At 40.0% G+C, this 17721-nt stretch overlaps 1 protein-coding gene across 1 annotated transcript in view; it reads right to left on the reverse strand.

The window, feature by feature from the left end:
* Positions 1-513: 513 nt before the first annotated feature.
* Dgkk (diacylglycerol kinase kappa) overlaps positions 514-17721 on the reverse strand; it is a 135603-nt gene continuing 118395 nt past the window's right edge. The window contains exons 18-28 of the mRNA XM_021153876.2: positions 17161-17268; positions 14091-14187; positions 13744-13851; positions 12997-13110; positions 12530-12664; positions 11089-11249; positions 10202-10343; positions 8485-8571; positions 5965-6075; positions 3135-3261; positions 514-2191 (exon numbers count right to left, since the gene is read on the reverse strand). Coding sequence (XP_021009535.2) covers positions 2112-2191; positions 3135-3261; positions 5965-6075; positions 8485-8571; positions 10202-10343; positions 11089-11249; positions 12530-12664; positions 12997-13110; positions 13744-13851; positions 14091-14187; positions 17161-17268 — 1270 coding nt within the window. The 3' untranslated portion in view covers positions 514-2111. The remainder of the gene's footprint in view (positions 2192-3134; positions 3262-5964; positions 6076-8484; positions 8572-10201; positions 10344-11088; positions 11250-12529; positions 12665-12996; positions 13111-13743; positions 13852-14090; positions 14188-17160; positions 17269-17721) is intronic.

The following is a 17721-nucleotide window of genomic DNA, read 5'->3' on the forward strand; positions in this document are numbered from 1 at the left end:
TCTCCAGTTGTAGAGCTAGGACATTTTTTTTGTTGTTGTTTGGCACAGCTATCGGACGTTTGGGGACTACCCCATTGTTAGTCTCTTTTTCTCACCCTTGAAGAGGTGGAACACAGGCAGCTGGTTTAAGTGGGTTAGGCTGGTGGTGTTCTAGAAAGTTAAGAACCAGTGATCGAAGTCTGGATTGTGCACCTCAGTAAACCAGCCATTGGACTGAGTAAGGTAATTGAGCACGCTAAGTTTGGCTGAGCAGTGAGAAAAGGGCAGTTTTCTGGATTTTTTTTTTCTTGATAAGTGGGAAGGGACTTGTTCAAAAAGGTATGACTTGAGGGTGAAGAGGAGAGGCAGACCAGAGGCATTCTTTCTGAGCACTGCACTTTCAGCAGATTTACTTGACTGAGATTGGAGCAATTTAGACCAACTATGTTCATGAAAACACCTTGGAAGCAGAACAGTGGGGAAGCAGAGGCTTTTAGCCTTTGTTTTCCCAGATCAATGTTCTTTCTGGTCACTCTGACTGCCCCTCTTATACTCGGGGGGGGGGTAAGATATGAGATTTGAAGATAATTTGAGGAGTGACCCAACAGCTTATCTAATAGCTGCAGGCCCAGATTAAGCTTTTGGGGAAGGGGATGGGTTGTGGTTTTATTGTCAGGTAGACCCTGACTTAGACATTTAAAGGGTAGAGCTCTTTGTCATCTTTTTATTGGGGAGGAGGGTGATATAGCTTGGGCAGTTACTGATGTAGAGCCAGGAGAAACAGAGCTAAATGGCAGCATGCCAGCTGGGCCCTTTTGGCAGGGCATTGGTGTTTTTGTTCCCCTTCTGTGGCCTGGCTCAGAAGTGGATGTCAGAATTAGCTGGGCTATATAGACCCCAGCTACTTCTAAGACACTAAAAAATGCACCAAAAGATTAGAAGCTCCACCAAGAACTAGGGCAGTTGGTAGAGTGTATATGTGTATAGGGTAATAGGGATGAGGAGGGATTCCTGGGTTATCATAATAAATTAGAGGGTCACTTAGAGGTCGAGTTGTATTTTCAGTTCTTAAAAATATATATGTATATATATGTACATCTTTATGTCTCTGTATATAATCTATACTGCAGCACAGCGGCAAAACATTTAGTTAAAAAATCCAGCGAGAATGCAGGCAAGCACTCCATGGAGACATGCAGGCTGGGATCAAGGCAAAAGTACAGGAGCCTGTATGGTTGCCATGAGGGGTGAGTTCCAACCAGTGGGCCCACCCAGCCACGAGAGCACCACCTGGACATGTGCAAAGACATACATGTACACATGGAAAAACACAAAGAGTTTATGGGGAGATAAGGAGTAATAGAGGAAAGTGGAGGAGAAGGGGAGATGGAAAGGAAAGAAAACAGAAAGGGAGAGAGATTAGAGAGAAGAAGGAGGTGGAGGAGGAAGAGAGAAGTGAGAGGAGAGAGAAGAGATGAAGAGAAGAGGTGGTAGAGGAGAGAAGAGGAAATGAGATGAGAGGAGAAAGAAAAGAGAGAAGAGGAGAGTCCTATATCTACAAGAAAAGATTCACATAGTCATTGTAACAGATGAGTGGACAAGCCCCAGGACCTTGTTCTCATCTTCTTAAGCCAACTAGGAGCCATCTTTTGAAATTCAAGTTGCAATTGGCAGGGACTGGAGGAGAAACACAACCAAGCCTAGACACCCTTCCCCTTCCTCATCTTTCTGAGAGTTGGTCACTCATTTATTCCTTGGTGTCAACAGTTTCTCTCCAAGTGAAAGACCCCCATTCTAATATTTCCTAACGAGATGCACTCCCATACATTCTCATAGCTCCCAGGCCATTCATAGAGAGCCTGTCCCCAATAAACACTGTAGTTGCCCAAGGTACACGACGAGAAGAACTGAACAAGACAACTCGGAACAAGAATCTTTGGCCAACGAGAAAAATGTAACCCTCTAAGGTGATCTGATTAAGTCCGGGGAAAACATATTAGTATAAGGATTTGGAGGGTCTTTCTTGGTGGTGCTCATGTTTGTTCAGAAATAATTTAGTTCAGCCTTTCTTGAGGTCTTGAGAGTTTTTAGTAGAATTCTGTGTTGAGAGCTCTCCTTCCAGCTTTCAAGGATTATAGTTGAGAACTTGAAGGTGTTGGAGGGTCATCAGCTTTTGCTTGATTGCTACGATTTCTGCGACGCCAGAACTTGCCTTCAGAGAAAAAAAAAAAGTAGAATAATGAAGTAATGAAGTTAGTACTTTGCCAGATGCTTAAATATATAAGCCCCAGAGAGGGCAGAGTGGCTGGAGACAGACTCGTTTTATCCTACAGTGCCAACCATCTCTGTATCAGAAAGTCACCTGAGACCATAACTAACTAAATGCAAGTAAGATTAATGTTTGGAACCTGATCATCTGTGCAACTGCTCTGGACTCAGCCTAAGTCTACAAAAAAAAAAAAATACTTTCAAACACTAGAGATTTCTGAATGTCAAATACTTAAGGAGTCAAACAAGCTGGGCCATAGCCAAGAAAAATAGCATTAGAGCCAAAAGATTTCCTCTTGGCATCTGTAAAACCTTTCTTCATTAAAGCCAAACCAACTGGGCTTCCCTCACTGTACTCTCACATATCCACTAAAGCTCTATCCAACATCCATGTTGACTAAGCCTCGAACTTAGGAGAGACCATAGGCATCAGAATCGGGACAACTACAAATTCTAGTAGTCTTCTTCTGAGACTCATTCACATTTCAACAGTACTTCAGAGCAATTATAAGGACGAATGGTATAAAAAACAAAATCTATATGGTACAAGTTTTATCCCTGTATCCAGAGACTCTATAACAGGGAGAAGGGATTTTGATGGGACAATGAAACTGTCCCCTAACTGTAGGCATGGGTCAAGCAGTAAAATTGTCTGGTTGCAGTTCTTTTTGTCCATAGAGCTCACACAGGACCACTCCTTCACAGGTTCTCCTGTTACTAGTCATTATCCATACCATTCTCTAACTCCTTTGACATTACCTAATACCAGCTTCCTCCTGGATTCTCCCTTTACAACATGCCCATAAACATTTCTGAAGTTACTTCCAGGTCTCTTGGAGATATCCAAGCTATTGTTCATGACTTTTATGACTCTGGAAGAGACTTACCAAGAAAACCAGGGAATCTTTGGCTTGATTTAGGCTTTTCTCCCTCTTCTCGTTGTTTCTTCTTCCCCAGCTTGGGGAATTTCATTCTAAACCTACGACTTAAACTGCGAGTGTCAGAAGCCTGTTCCTGGGAAACAACAGCAAGAGTAAGGTCAAAATGTTAGTTGACATTCTTTAATTATCTCTATAAGCTTTTTAAAGTGATTGACAAAGATGGTTAAAGAAAGTAGGTATATCTACTCCCAGTTCAGATCGGATAGTTACCCCTACTCACTAGTCACATGCCTTAATAAAGAAATTGAGCTTTAGCAAGAACTCATTCTATATCATGTACCTTACTAGATATATCAACAAATGTTCAAAACATTAAAACATAATATATATATATATATGTGTGTGTGTGTGTGTGTGTGTGTGTGTGTGTGTAGCACAGTGGCAAAATATTTAGTTAAAAAGAGTCCAGTGAGAATACAGGCAAGCACTCCATGGAGACATGCAGGCTGGGATCAAGTCAAAAGTAGAGGAGCCTATATGGTTGCCATGAGGGGTAAGTTCCAACCAGTGGGCCCACCCAGCCGAGCACCACCTGGCGCTCAAGCATCCTAGAAACAGGGCTCTTGTCATTCTTGGATTAGAAATGAAACCAAGGCTCAGGATTAGGGGGAGGCTATGCAAGCAGGGGGAGGGAAGGGCAAAGTAGAAACAAACAAAGGTATACATTTTTAAAATAAAGTTTCTTGAGAAAAACAAGAGAGCAAAGTCTTAGAGGTTACGCATTTCATGTGAGGTCACATGGATTGTTGGGGTCATTGCTGCTCATATGGCATTCTTTTCATAAGTTATAAAAATATATTCCATTTTTCACACCTACAGTTGAGAATTCCTTTTTAAGCCCCTCTGCCAAGTACCGTCATACAGGGAAGACTCTACCTCACAGGCTGTTTTCCCATAGCAGGTCCCAATATAAATTGGGACCCCAGGGTATAGGCTGAATTTATTTAAATAAATGTCTTAATTTTCAACGTAAATTCTTTTCTGTGTGGACAACATGGGCTCTGTAATTCAATTCATTCTCCAGCTCACATCTTGTTTCTGTAAGAGCGTTCTTATTTTATTTCTGTTCCTAGCAAAATGATTCTGAGGTTGAATTATTGCCAGGAAATCTAGCCAGACACATTGCAAGAGGTTTTGGGATAATCTACCTTTCAGGCTTAGTTCTAGCCTTCGTCCTAGCAGAAGAGTGACAACTCTCCCTGCACTGACTCCCACTGGACCCTTTCTTCTCTGTGTTGTTCCAGGCTGAATATCCCAACCTTCAGAACAACTTTCTATAAACAACTTCAAGGAAGAGCACAGAACCTTACCCTCACTTAGTTATAGCCTTGAAAAGCCCCATAAATAATTGACTCTTGTCCTGCTTTCCCCCCAGAAAAGTAGGTCTGAATCTTCTGTCGTGTCAAAGGAAGAGTATTTAGTGTCTATAACATTTCCTTGGCTTAGTTTCAATCTACTTCCTTTCTTCAGGGCTTTAAGTCTATGGAAATACTGGAGCTCAGAAAATAGAGTTTTGTCCCAGGTGTGGAAGACTCACATATAAATTGGGACCCCAGGGTATAGGCTGAATTGGACTCATTTCTCTCAGTATTCAGCTAGTTTGCTTAGGTAAGGAGCTTAATGGGAGCTAGCTGAGCAAAGTAATAATAGAATAGAGAGTGGGAATTTGCTTTGCTTCTTGTCTAACAGTATGTCTTCCTTCCCTAGAGGGCTACTGATAAAAACATGAGATATACAAGGCCTTGTAATGTAATTACCAAAGACATACATGAAAATTGTTAGCCTTTTAAGACAGTGGTTCTCAACGTTCCTAATGTTGGGGCTCTTTAATACAATTCTTATGTTGTGACTCCCAACCATAAAATTATTTTCATTGTTACTTCATAACTTTAATATTGCACCTGCTGTGAATTGTAATGTAAGTATTTGTGTTTGCCAATGGTCTTTGGGAGTTAGAAGCTTTGTTTTAAAACCTAAATTTGCATACAATTTCTTTCTTCCTACTGCTGCACTATTGTAAACATTCTTATATGATTTACTCACATGTATACAACTGGCAGTTGGAGTCAGAATATAGCTACGAGGAGGCAGGGAAGGATTCTGAAATTTGAAATGAATGCTTTTATGGTGGAAAATTTTTGAAACAACTTCTTTCAGATCATAAAGGAACTATGTTACCTTGTTACTATAGGTGGCCATACTTGGCATACTTGATTTATGAAATAAATATGAAAGTTTTCAATCTTAGAAAAGCACTCAAAGTAGTCCAAAAAATGACAGCATCTCTGTAGCTATATCTGTTGCAATGTTTGACTTTCCTTTTATACCACATATTGACTGGGAAAGGGAATGGGGGAGGAGGTAGCAGCAGGAAGAGAAGTGTTTGGGAGATTTAACTACCAGTATGGCCTAGGTATCAACCATTTGCAACATTTCTCTGTAAACAACTGGTGTGGCTATGGCAGCATGTGCCAGATAACGTTTAGTGCTAGCAGAAGACACTGAGCAGGCAGTTTGTAGCCTGGAGAGCAAAGTGATCTTCCTTATTCTTTCTTGCTTTAAAATGAGTGTCTGGTTATTTTTTCATGGCCACCTAAGTTGTTCATGTTTGCTGCTTTGTTCCATCCATTTATGATAAGGACATTCAGGAGGAGGATGCTTCACTAGTACTGAAGCTAAGAGTTGTATTGGACCTCTGTCACACCCATCCCATGTACTGACCACATACCGTGAGATCTTACACCAAGGGAAAATTCCCACCTCCCATTTTACTCACCTCTGGAAAGAAGATTTGACTCAACCAGCCAATTGCAAGTATCCTTCTTAACTCTGTATTCATGGCATCCAAGGCAGTTTGTAGCATGTCCCGATCCTCAGCATCTCTCAACTGGTACAGACAGGGAGAAAAGTGAGTGTACATTTCCTCGTGTTCTGCCTTAGACTCTACTCTGAGTCTATGCTAGTGGCTAAGAGATCATAAAGGTGACATACTGTAGCTCATTTGGCCTATAATCTTATCGTTTACTTCTCAAAAGTAGTACTAGCTTTAGACAGCTCTTCTTTTCCAACAAGAAGATCCATGAAATCAGATGAGTCAGATGGCTCAGGTCTCCTTGGAGATGGGAATGCCCAGTTTCACAAGTCAAGGTCTTTTTGAATTAGCACTGAGATTTCCCCCTTGAGCTTAATGTATAGAACAAGGATTTCCTACTCCTGACTTCAAATTTCCAGAGCCATACCAGCATCCACCTAAGTAGCAGCTATCACTGTATTCTGAGCATATTGTACATATCATATACCGTGAATACATAATTTCACTTACTATTCCCAATAACCTTACAAGGGATGATCATTCTCATTTCATGGTTGAGAAAGCATAACCAAAGACGTTTAATGTTCAAAATTACAGGATTAGACAGAACCCCTCTAATTTAATAGCTGATCTTTCATACTATTCCACAAAGGGTATATAAAGTGTCCTTTATAGGACTATCATAAAGATGCTATAGGAAATAGTTATTTTATTATGCATTATAATTTAAACGATACTTTGTTAATCGAAGGTGACAAGGTTAGGGAAAGGCTATTTCAACTTTTCCCTTCCTGGCAGAGGGTCTGCATTTCTAGACTGTGGTGTAGCTACTAGTTCTTTGTTGTTTATGATTAAAAACACATTTTCAGATGGCTTTATCCCATATATTTAGAAAACCAAATTTAAGCGGTTACTACTAAGCTCCCAGAACACACAAGATAAATTCTGTGTGGCACATGGGAGACTTACGATATATTTTTTTGAAACCATCTCTAACTTCCAGATCAGCAGTGTGGGTGAGACCATTTATATTTTAACAGGTAATAACTTGGGCACATGGAAGTACACTGACGTATGCAGCCCCTGGAAGCACCACACAGAAATCTAAGCTGGACTCAACTCTCCTCCCTACCATGCATTCTGCTTTCAGTTTGGCATTTCTGTGGCCTCTTTCTATTTATGGGGCACTTGCTGCTGTAGCAATAGCTAGTGCCAGAAATGTGTGGCAAATGAATGGGCAGGGCATGGGCAGGGAGGTTATGGCCAGTTAAAACATCATATAAGAAAGAAACAAATCAATAGCGACAAATAATTTGTCCTGCTTTACAACTTAAGACAATATGGCATGGTTAGATGCATGTGCCAAATAAGGGAAATGGGAATTATCGAATGGGTTTCACTTCATTTTTTAAAAAAAGCTCTATACCTATTACAGTTTACCTCAAAGGCCCATGCATTTTAGGCTTAATTCTTAGACTGGTACTATTGGGAGGTAGTGGAATATTTAAGAGGTATAACCTAGTCAGAAGTATCCTGGTCAGTAGGGCCATTGCCATTGAGAAGGACTGTGGGTTCTTAACCACCCTCTTTTTCATTTCCAGTCATGAGGCAAGCAACTTTAGTCTACCTCAGGAAAAAAGGGAGCAAAGTTTCCAAAATTATGAGCCAAAACAAAGCTTTCTCCTTGTAAGTTGATTTTCTTGGGTGTTCGTTACAGTAATAGAAAGATAATATAGCCCTTGCCCAAACTACTCTTTGTACTGCCATACTTCCTCAAGAGGAGGAATAATCAACAAAGGAAAACATGACTTGTACCCATCTCATCTCTGTGACAGGCTTTCTTCAGATACATGGTTATTCTTATGCACTTTGAGTCCTCTAGTCTCATTTTGATGTGTACATATGTGTGGGGTCTCACAGGTCCTATAGGAAGGACAATTTCAATTGTCATTCTGAACTCAGTGTCATTCTCAGCTCAACCCCTGGGAAACATGGGAGGTTGGCCTCTTGCTGTTGCTGCTTAGGTTTTCTTGAAGCTCATAGCTTGGGAATTGAGCCTTAGGAAGTTAATTTGGATGTGAGCTCAGAGTCTTCCAAACTTTTCCCTATTTCCTGCTATTGTCTTCATGGTGAAGGTGACATTTAGAAACTTGGGATAAGGTCATCTCTGAAGAGCTCTCTCTTTTCACTTGTAGCTGTATCATGTATAATAAGAACACCTTGCATCTGGTTGGCCAAGTCTTGACCCAGGAGACATTGACCGAAAAGAGAAAGACTTTCTTCTAAAATATGGTAGTCCCTATGGAGTAGCATAGCACATACAGTAGCATATTCAGGTGACAAATACTGGAGACAGCAGGAATCAACAAGCAAGCCCCTACTTACAATGATTACATGTCTCTAGTACCCTGGAACCAAATACAAGCTGTGGCCATATTCAAAAGAGAGGTTTTCCCTCCCATACTCCAACCCCCCTGCACTCACCAAGTTTTCATCCAGGAAAGCTTTGGTGTCATCGTAGAGCCCTTTAAGACTAAATGTAACATCTACTGCATCAGTTCTGCTTAGAGTCTGAGAGGAGAAGAAAGGAAAAGAATAGATGGGAAAGGACAAGATAGAGGAGCTGGTTAGTAAGCATGCAGCTGGCTTCTCCATAGGAAGGTAGGAACTATCTAGTAGGATATGGCTGTAGGTGCAAAAGTAATATTAAAAATAGAGCACAGCTAGCACAGCATGAGCATCGACCAATAGGAATTGACACCAAGTGTCAACTGATACATCTCTATTGGTGTTCCCTGCAAAGTGACACACTACAGAGCTTAGCTTTTGGCATCAGTGATTGGATGCAGTGGGTAACAGGAAAATAGGACATTTACAAACTAGAGGGTAAATTTCAGGAGACTTATCCCTAGGGTAAAACTATCTTTCCCATGGCAGGTAGAAATAGGTCTAACCATAAATATCTCTTCTTGAAACTCATGGCTTTTGGACCTCCTTCAACTAGAATCTGGCCTAAAAGTTAATTCACATTTAAACATATTCTTATCCCATTGTATTTTTTATCTAATAATAAAGTTCTCTCTCCTCTTCCTCTCTCTCCCCCCTCCTCTCCATCTTCTCACTTCATCTTCCATCCTCTGTACTTCTACTCTGTCCCTTCCTCTCCTTCCCTTTGCCCCTCCTGTATGTACATGCATTAGTGCACGTGTGCATGTGTGTGTGCGTGTGCGTGTGTGTGTATTTACATATGTCAGGGATCATATCCAAGGCCTCAGGCAGGATAGGCAAGTTCTCTGTCACTAAGCTACAGTCCCCAAATCTAAATTACATTTTAAAAGCAATCCTCAAATCTTCTGGCAGTGAGTACTGGCAGGGGATGGCACATCTAATATTAAATGTGATCTGGAGCTGTCAAGAGGGAAATAAAAGCATCTTGGATCTCTGGTTCCAATGACAGTTATAACTTTATACAGGGCGTCGACTAGAATGGGGAAGGTCCAAGGCTATGTTTGTTTCCATTTATTAACTATTTCTCCCTGAGGCTGATGTGGTGGCTAGCTACCAGGAACAAACACTGCTTCTCAGGATGATTACATATGGTATGGCATTCCCCAGCAGCCGCCTTGGCCTTGTAATAATGTAAGGAGTGCCTGCATTCTTATCCACTCTATCACTTTATTTTTCAATTTTTGTGTGGTCATATGTGTATATGCATATGTACATGTGTGTGTGTTTCTGTAGAATCCAGAGATAGCTGTGAGGTGTCTTTCTTTCTCAATTGCGGTTCATATGTGTATATGCATATGTACATGTGTGTGTGTTTCTGTAGAATCCAGAGATAGCTGTGAGGTGTCTTTCTTTCTCAATTGTGGTTCGCCTTATAGTTTTGAGATTTGGCTAGACTGACTGGCTAGAAAACCTCTGAGATCCTCCTTTGTCTGCCTTCCAGAGCTGGGATTAAGATGCATGCTGCTGTGCCTGACTGTTAACGTGGGTGCTGAGGATATAAACTCTGCCACTCATGGCTTGCAGGAGAAGCACTTTCCCTACTAATCCATGGCCCCAACTCCATGTCTAGCATCAGGTTTCTACCATATTGCTTGCATATGCTCCACATTTAAGTTTTCTTTTGCTTCCTTTCTGACCCCCTTTCCTATAAAGTCTGGAGCTTTTATGTCATTTGCTTATTTTCTCCCCTTACCTCAATGGGAATGCAGGAAGCTGCACCTGCTTCGGTATCACTGTCTTGGCTATAGAACACATCATTCAGTATGCTAGCACTGGCATTCACAGAATCCATGAGGACAGACACGTGCTGGTGGACCTTGCTTAGGTCAGTAAGTCTGTAATAAAGCAAAGACAGATAGGTTGCTATGGATTTAAGAGGTGAGGAGCTGGTTATTTAGAACTCGGATCAAAATGAAGATCTTCAGTACTGGCTTTGAACTCCCTTTTTGCTATTTCTGTTCTTCACTAGGCATTTAGGGATGCTGGCAAATGTTTTTATTCTTCTGTTCATCTTAGTTTAGCTTGGGTTTAGATACGAGGAACTTGAATAAGATAAGAAACAAAGATAGAGGAGCAGAGCTAGCTCTTGCTGAAACTTCAAGGGCTTTCTGAGAGTTAAGGACAAGCATACACATCATTTAAAATATGTATTTATTTACCCCGCATGCATGCACATGTGTGTGTGTGTGTGTGTGTGTGTGTAGGGCAAGTTTCAGGAGTTGACTCTCTTGGTTTACCATGTGTGGATCTAAGGCTCAAACTCAGGTGATCAGGTTTAATGACAAGTACCTTCACTCTATGAACCATTTTGCTGTCTTGGAATAAACATTATTATTATTATTCCTGGGTCTTGGAAAGCAGAAAGAAATAAAAATTCATCTTCAGCTCTAACAAGGACTATGAAAGATGGCTTATTGCTCCTCACAAAGAGTACGTCTTTCAGGGATTGTCAGGTCCCTAATTTTCAGCACATAGTGAGATTCCTTTCTGAGGTAAGGTCCCCAGTAGTCAACAGAAATCAACTGTCTCTCTCTATCCATTTTTAGTTTTCCAGCCCTGTTTTAAGTTCATTCCTCTTACCTGCTAATGAGGTTTTCTGCAAGCCGAGCCAAGTGCTGCATCTGGGCATACTCTCCATCAGAGAGGCTGTCTTGAGATTCCTGGAAATCCAAGTGGGGTGGTTGGACAGCTTGGATTTCAGTATGCTTAGATTCCCAGTTTTTCATTGAGTTCTCAAAGTCCTAGAAATGAATATAGTGGCAAATTATAGTGACAGCTGTAGCTACGAAGACACATGACAGATTTGTCTATAAGTATAGCATTTTGTAGGTAATATGGAGTATAGGTGATAAAGGAGAGTGAATACTTCCCTCTTCATTACCCCAGGCCCCTATATTATATAGCCTTTGGGTCAGTGCATCTTCACTGTAAGGTATTTCAGCTTTCATTATTGGTACACTGGCTCATGGGACACCAGTCTTGAATTAGGCAAAATGTCTACCTTCTAGAAGGTCAGCTATGAGGACATGGTGACTGATAAGACAATGGAATGCCTTTTCTGCTCTATTCTTTGTGTGTGTGTGTTTGTGTATTTTTTTTCCTCATCTGACTCTATTGTGATGAGATTTAGAGTCAGAAATGGAAAATTTATTTTTCAGTCATGCTTTTTCATTTACTATTTATGTGATAATTTGAAGTTATTGAAGCTCTCAATGTGTAAATAAATGCCTCCTCCTCATAGGATTCTTTGGGGGACCTATGCCAGGCAATATATGCAATGTGCCCAGAGCAAAGTTGGCATTTCATTAGGTGGACATTGCCTCCCTCTCTATTGGTATTTTTATGTTCACAATTCAAAAATATGGCCTCCAAGCCCTGAACAGATGATCAATAATGTGCCATCTGTGCCATTATTGTGCCTTTTTATTTAGCAGAAGTTTATGACATCTGTGAATGTAATATTTTAAGGAATCTTATAGGAGCCCCAAAGAAAACATATTCAATACAGGCACTGTTATTGAAAGAGTATATTTCCTCACCACCAAAGGGTTTTAGCTTTCTGTGCAGTATAGGGTAAAGGACATTGTTGGCAGATAGTGTCTTTTTGGGCAGGGTCTTGGGCGTTTAGGAGTCATCCCATTCTATTCAGTTCACTGAATTTGGTATGGTGCCTAGGAGATGCACTTCTAATTAATTAATTTATTTATTATATGTAAGTACACTGTAGCTGTCTTCAGATGCACCAGAAGAGGGCATCAGATCTCATTACAGGTGGTTGTGAGCCACCATGGCTGTGTTCAAATCCCATGCGGTTGCTGGGATTTGAACTTCGGACCTTTGGAAGAGCAATTGGGTGCTCTTACCTACTGAGCCATCTCACCAGCCCAGGAGATGCACTTCTATCATTCAAGGTGCCTGATGCAAGGGACATGCAGAGCTCATTTTGGGAATTTTTCTTGACTAGAAATGTGATAGCTATGAATGAGGTGACATAGAAACTCAAGTAGAACTTTTCTCTTACCCTATCTCTCATCAACATCTGGGCAACATTCTTGTATTTAATCTTGATAAGGCCTGGCTTCTGAATCCAGGCTTCCCCATCCACTTGCACAGGGACACCGTCTTCACCATCAATAGTTATTACCACCTCATGGCACTACCAGAAAAAATAAAGAGAGACAAATTAGGAGACAAGTGTGGACTAATCTGGTATTGGGTCACAATGTGAATGTGTATTTGAAGAGACACTGGCAAAAGATCTGAATCAGATAATCCCAGAGAGGAGCATGTATTACCTGTGAGCTTTTTGCTTCTTTGGTCCCTGCCACCTCTATATTCAACAACAGTCACTACCTTACTGCCTAACAGAATGCCTATTTCCTCTCCCCAGGAACTCTTACACGCAGGTAATTGCTAGGATTAGCTAATATTCTTGGGTTGTAGCTGGGAAATTTACCCCATATTTGTATCCACCGAAACCTTGCCTACCTGCGCAATTCGATGTTGTTGCAGGTTGACAATACGAGACATGGCCATCTGCACAGAACCAAAGATTGCCACAACCTCTAGCTTCCCATCATTGATTGCAGGGACATCATATTCCTAGGGAGGAAGAACCATGTCACAATTCTTCCAAGAATCCATATTTTGTCTATAATAAGTAAATGTGCTCTGAGGACTACTGGCAACATTTTTTCTAGCACACGAATAAGTGAGAAAATTATACTGAGAGGGAAAACTAAGATAAGGAAGCCAACATTGGAGAAGGGAATTATGATTGTAACACATTTGAACTCCTTTGGAAATCAAAACTCATTCCAATTTCTTCCCTGTTCAACGTAGCATCACAAATCCCTAAGATCAGTTCTATTGGTTTCATGGACTTACATGAACTCAGAGCATAGAGCTAATGGCTCCTTTCTAAGGAGATGTTTTTACTGACATACTATCTTGGGCTAAAGAATATAGCCTCCTGGGTAATCTGCGTATTTTTCAGGTCCTAGTAATGGGAAAGTCAAACCCCAGGTATCACTTGACATAATTCTAGGGTTCTTGTGCTCTGGAATGGCACCTGTTTTAAAATGCTGATCCTACACAGCCTGTTAACAAGAGTCCAGAGCCTACCTCATCTTCCCTCACTGTCAACTTCCCATTCCAGTCAGCCCCATTCTTTCCTTTCTGAGACAACTGAGCAGTCACTCCTCTTGCCCACCCCATTCCTCATTCCACACTCACTGTGGTTGCTCTGTTCCTTCCCCAAAAGTTGACGCCTCCAGCGTAGCTCGTAATGTTGAGCACTACGATGCCTTGAAGGTTTGGCAAGGAGACAGGTTCTCCATCACACTAAAAGAAAAGAGTAGCTCTTATCGCCTGGCTTTTCAGATATAGAGATGGGGAAGGGCTTGGCCTTCTTTGCATACTATCATTTCCTTATGTATGGAATAGAAATCAAAGCTTGTGCCGTGTTCCCATGGCTGCAAGTTAGGCTTCCCAGAGTTAAATTTTAGAAGAACAAAAGATACAGTGGAAAGGAGGCTTCCAATGTCACAAGATTTCCTTTCTCCATGCCCTTTTCTACTAACCTCGAGGTGTATTCGCTCTTCCAATTTCCTGTAAGAGCGTTGCAGTACTTCCTTGCTTCCCAGAAGACCATACCATATTTTGTTCTTGAGGCGGCTACTACAGAGAGAGAAGAGTAGAAAAAGGTAATGAGAAGGTGAGTGATATAGAGGTGAGTAGATGGGGAAAGACAGGAAGGGGAAAAATATCTTCTTTCTCAACTGCCTATTTTTGTTTTTTTAATATAATACTTTAAATTTATTCTTTGAGAAGCTCATACGTACATATAATGTATTTCAGTTGTATTCATCTCTTATCCTCTGCCCAACCAATTCTTCTTGAATACATTTCAATTTTCTCATCCTCCTTGGTAGGTTGGCCATGCTCTAATGTACATGTGGGCAAGACTATTTGGATGCTGTGACTTATTAAAAATAAATAACTTTTTATTTTGAATGATGATATTTGATAGTCTGATATCTCAACATCCATTTTATTTAACTAGCTTAAGACTGCAACCTGGATGAAAACACAGGTTTATAGGCAATAATTCATTTAAACTAAAAAAGAAAACTGGTACTTTAATGTGATAAAAATGATCATATTTCTTGGATATGTGGGAATTCACAGAAATGCTTTTTAAAAGAAATGAGTAATGGAAATAAAAGAATTATGATTTGTTTTTCATAATTTTCTGAAGGCACAAATAACTAAGCAAATTATTAAAAAAACTAAAAGGAATTATGTGAAGATGAGAAGGAATAAAATTTCTCATTTCTGACCAGAACTTGAAAATTAAATTGCTTTTTAGTTATTGGTGCAAATATGAGTGAGGGGTGAATTTCTGATGCAGTAATAAATGTCATGGACCAGAGGTACAGTGCTCATCTATATTATGTATGATAATTCATTATTACATATTTTACTAAGAACAGAAAAAAGAAAGATCAGTATGGATCTAGACATTATCTCATAAGGAGAGACAAATACTAATGATGCTGTTTTGAGCAATATGCTTTATATAAAGGTATTGAAACAGTGTACTTTATCTCATAAATATGAAATTTCTTACATATTAATCTTTGTGTATTTGGGATAGAGAAAATATGGGACAGGCAAGGGATAACAGGAGACTTTGGATGGAGTTAAGAATAATGAGGTGTTATTAATTATAGAATCTCCTATAAAATAGAGAACTTATACTTCCTAAAAGGGTTGAATATCATTTGTGAATTTTTAACATCATAGAAATGAGCTATCATAGGAAATGTTTTAAAATATACAAGGCTAATGCAAAATTATTTGTATTCTGAAACCAAAAAGCTTTAGGGGAATTTTAATTTCATCATCTATAAAGTCAGAAGCTTAATTATATAGAAATGCAAATATACCCAGAAAAAAATATTCTGTAAGATAACTAACTAATAAGCACAAGGTTGGGAGACTTTCACCTCCCTATCTCTAAAGTGACTCCACACCTCCATTTTTAATGGAGTGTGTTACTTGCACAAGATGGACAAAACGGTCAGTAAAATGAAGGGTCCAGAAACAAACCTTTACATTTATGGTCAATTGATTTTTTTAAAAAAAGATGCTAACATAATTAATTAGGAAAATGATAACTTTTTGAAAAGATATGGTACTGAGATAAATGAGGGATCTGTGGTGGTTTGAATACAAATGCCACATATAGGCTCATATACTTGAATGGTTAGTCAACAAGGGGTAGAACTCTTTGATAGTTTTAGAAAGATTAGGGGGTATGTCCTTGTTGGAAGAAGTATGTCACTAGATGTGGGCTTTGATGTTTTCAAAAGTGCACATCTGGCTCAGTGTGTTTCTCTTTCTCTTGGCTGGTGGATCAGGAACTCTCAGCTCCTTCTCCAGCACCATGCCTGCTGCCATGTTCCCTGCCATGATGGTGATGGCCTAAAGCTCTGACACTGTAAACCAGCCCTAATTAAATAATTTTCTTTATAAGAGTTGCCTTGGTCACTGTCTTTTCAGAGCAATAGAACAGTGGCTAAGACAGTATCTTCATGCAGAAGGATGAATTTAGAGCATTAGCTCACAGTATACACACAGAAAAAAAATAATTCAAAGTATATCAGTGACTTAAATGTAAGAGTATAAGTGGAGCTGGTGAGATGGCTCAGCGGTTAAGAGCTCCGACTGCTCTTCCAAAGGTCCTGAGTTCAAATCCCAGCAACCACATGGTGGCTCACAACCATCCGTAATGAAATCTGATGCCCTCTTCTGGGGTGTCTGAAGACAGCTACAGTGTACTTACATATAATAAATAAATATTTAAAAAAAAAAGTATAAGCAGTATAATTTTGGAAGAAAACAACATTTTCTGACCTTGGGTTAGATTCGTATAATACCAGAGACATGGTCCATAAAGACAAAAAAAAATTAACTAGGCTTTATAAAAAATGGAAAAAAATTATACTTAAAAAGATATCAATAAGAAAATGAAAAGACACTAGTAAATTGAGAGAAACTATTATAGTTCATCGTCATCCCAGGCCTTTTCTGAGAAAGAGATGCTAGTGGCAGTGGCAGAGGCAGAGGCAGAGGCAGAGGGAGGGTGGTCCTTTTAACTTACTTATACTTTCAATTTATAAGAACTCTGAAGTTGCCTTAAGATGTATCATTAGGATAAATCTATCAGAAGGTACCAGGCAGGCCAACACTAATCAGTGGGTCCAGAGGACCCAATCTGCAACACCAGAAAACAATAGAAGCATCCTGGATACTTTATAGTAGCTCTGTCAAGCAAAAGCAGATTTGGAACCCTCATTAGGGCCCAGTTAAACTCTTAGAAATAAAGTTCAATGCAATCAGTTCTCAACAACTGTAACAGAAATCCTCCAGGGTAATCCATGGAATAGAAGTAGAAATATACGAAGCCATGGTGATTATAAAGCAGCCTAGCTTTCCGGATGCACTGTTCCCACTAGACTAGTCTTAGAACCTATGGATTTTACTTCCTGAGGACCTTAGTCTTTCAGTTGCTTGTCTGATATAGGAATATTTATGTGTACTGTGATTGTGTGTGTTTATCCGGAGAGCTGAGCGTCTTCTCCTTACTTGTATTGTTCTGGGTGTTCTTCTCTTCTGGAATTAAACTCCAGAGAGATTTTTGCATCTAGTCCAATTCCAAAGTAGTTGTTCATGACACACTTTTCTTTGAAGCGTCTGAAATTAGACAGGGAAGAAGGCAGACAGTAAAGCAGGAAAGGGGTACCAGTACCATCAGGCATCAGACAGCATCCACAAATGAAAAATAAGTGAGGGAAGGCTCCTCTCCTGGGACAAGCCATATGGTTTCTGGGAAGGGATATACAGATGTCCATTTGTGCCCAAAAGTAGCCTGACAGTTCTGAGAGAGAATATCCAGTCAGCCTGGAAGCTTTAGTGGGATTATGGCTCATATCAAAGAAGCAAAATTTGTAACCTTAGTTGTATTTGTAGGCCCCAGATATGAGTCACGTCTTTCTACTTAGAATGGAATACCCATGGGCTTATCCCATAACTAATTTTGGAGTATCTTAGTTGCAGATATATTTTGGTTATTAAGTCTCCATTACTAGTGTCTGACTCCTCCCTGGCATTTTAATACCAGAAAACAAAGGTTTACATATTTTACAC

The sequence above is a fragment of the Mus caroli genome, unplaced genomic scaffold (genome assembly GCF_978045245.1).
Source record: "Mus caroli unplaced genomic scaffold, Mus_caroli_1 scaffold_5, whole genome shotgun sequence".
NCBI lineage: Eukaryota > Metazoa > Chordata > Mammalia > Rodentia > Muridae > Mus > Mus caroli.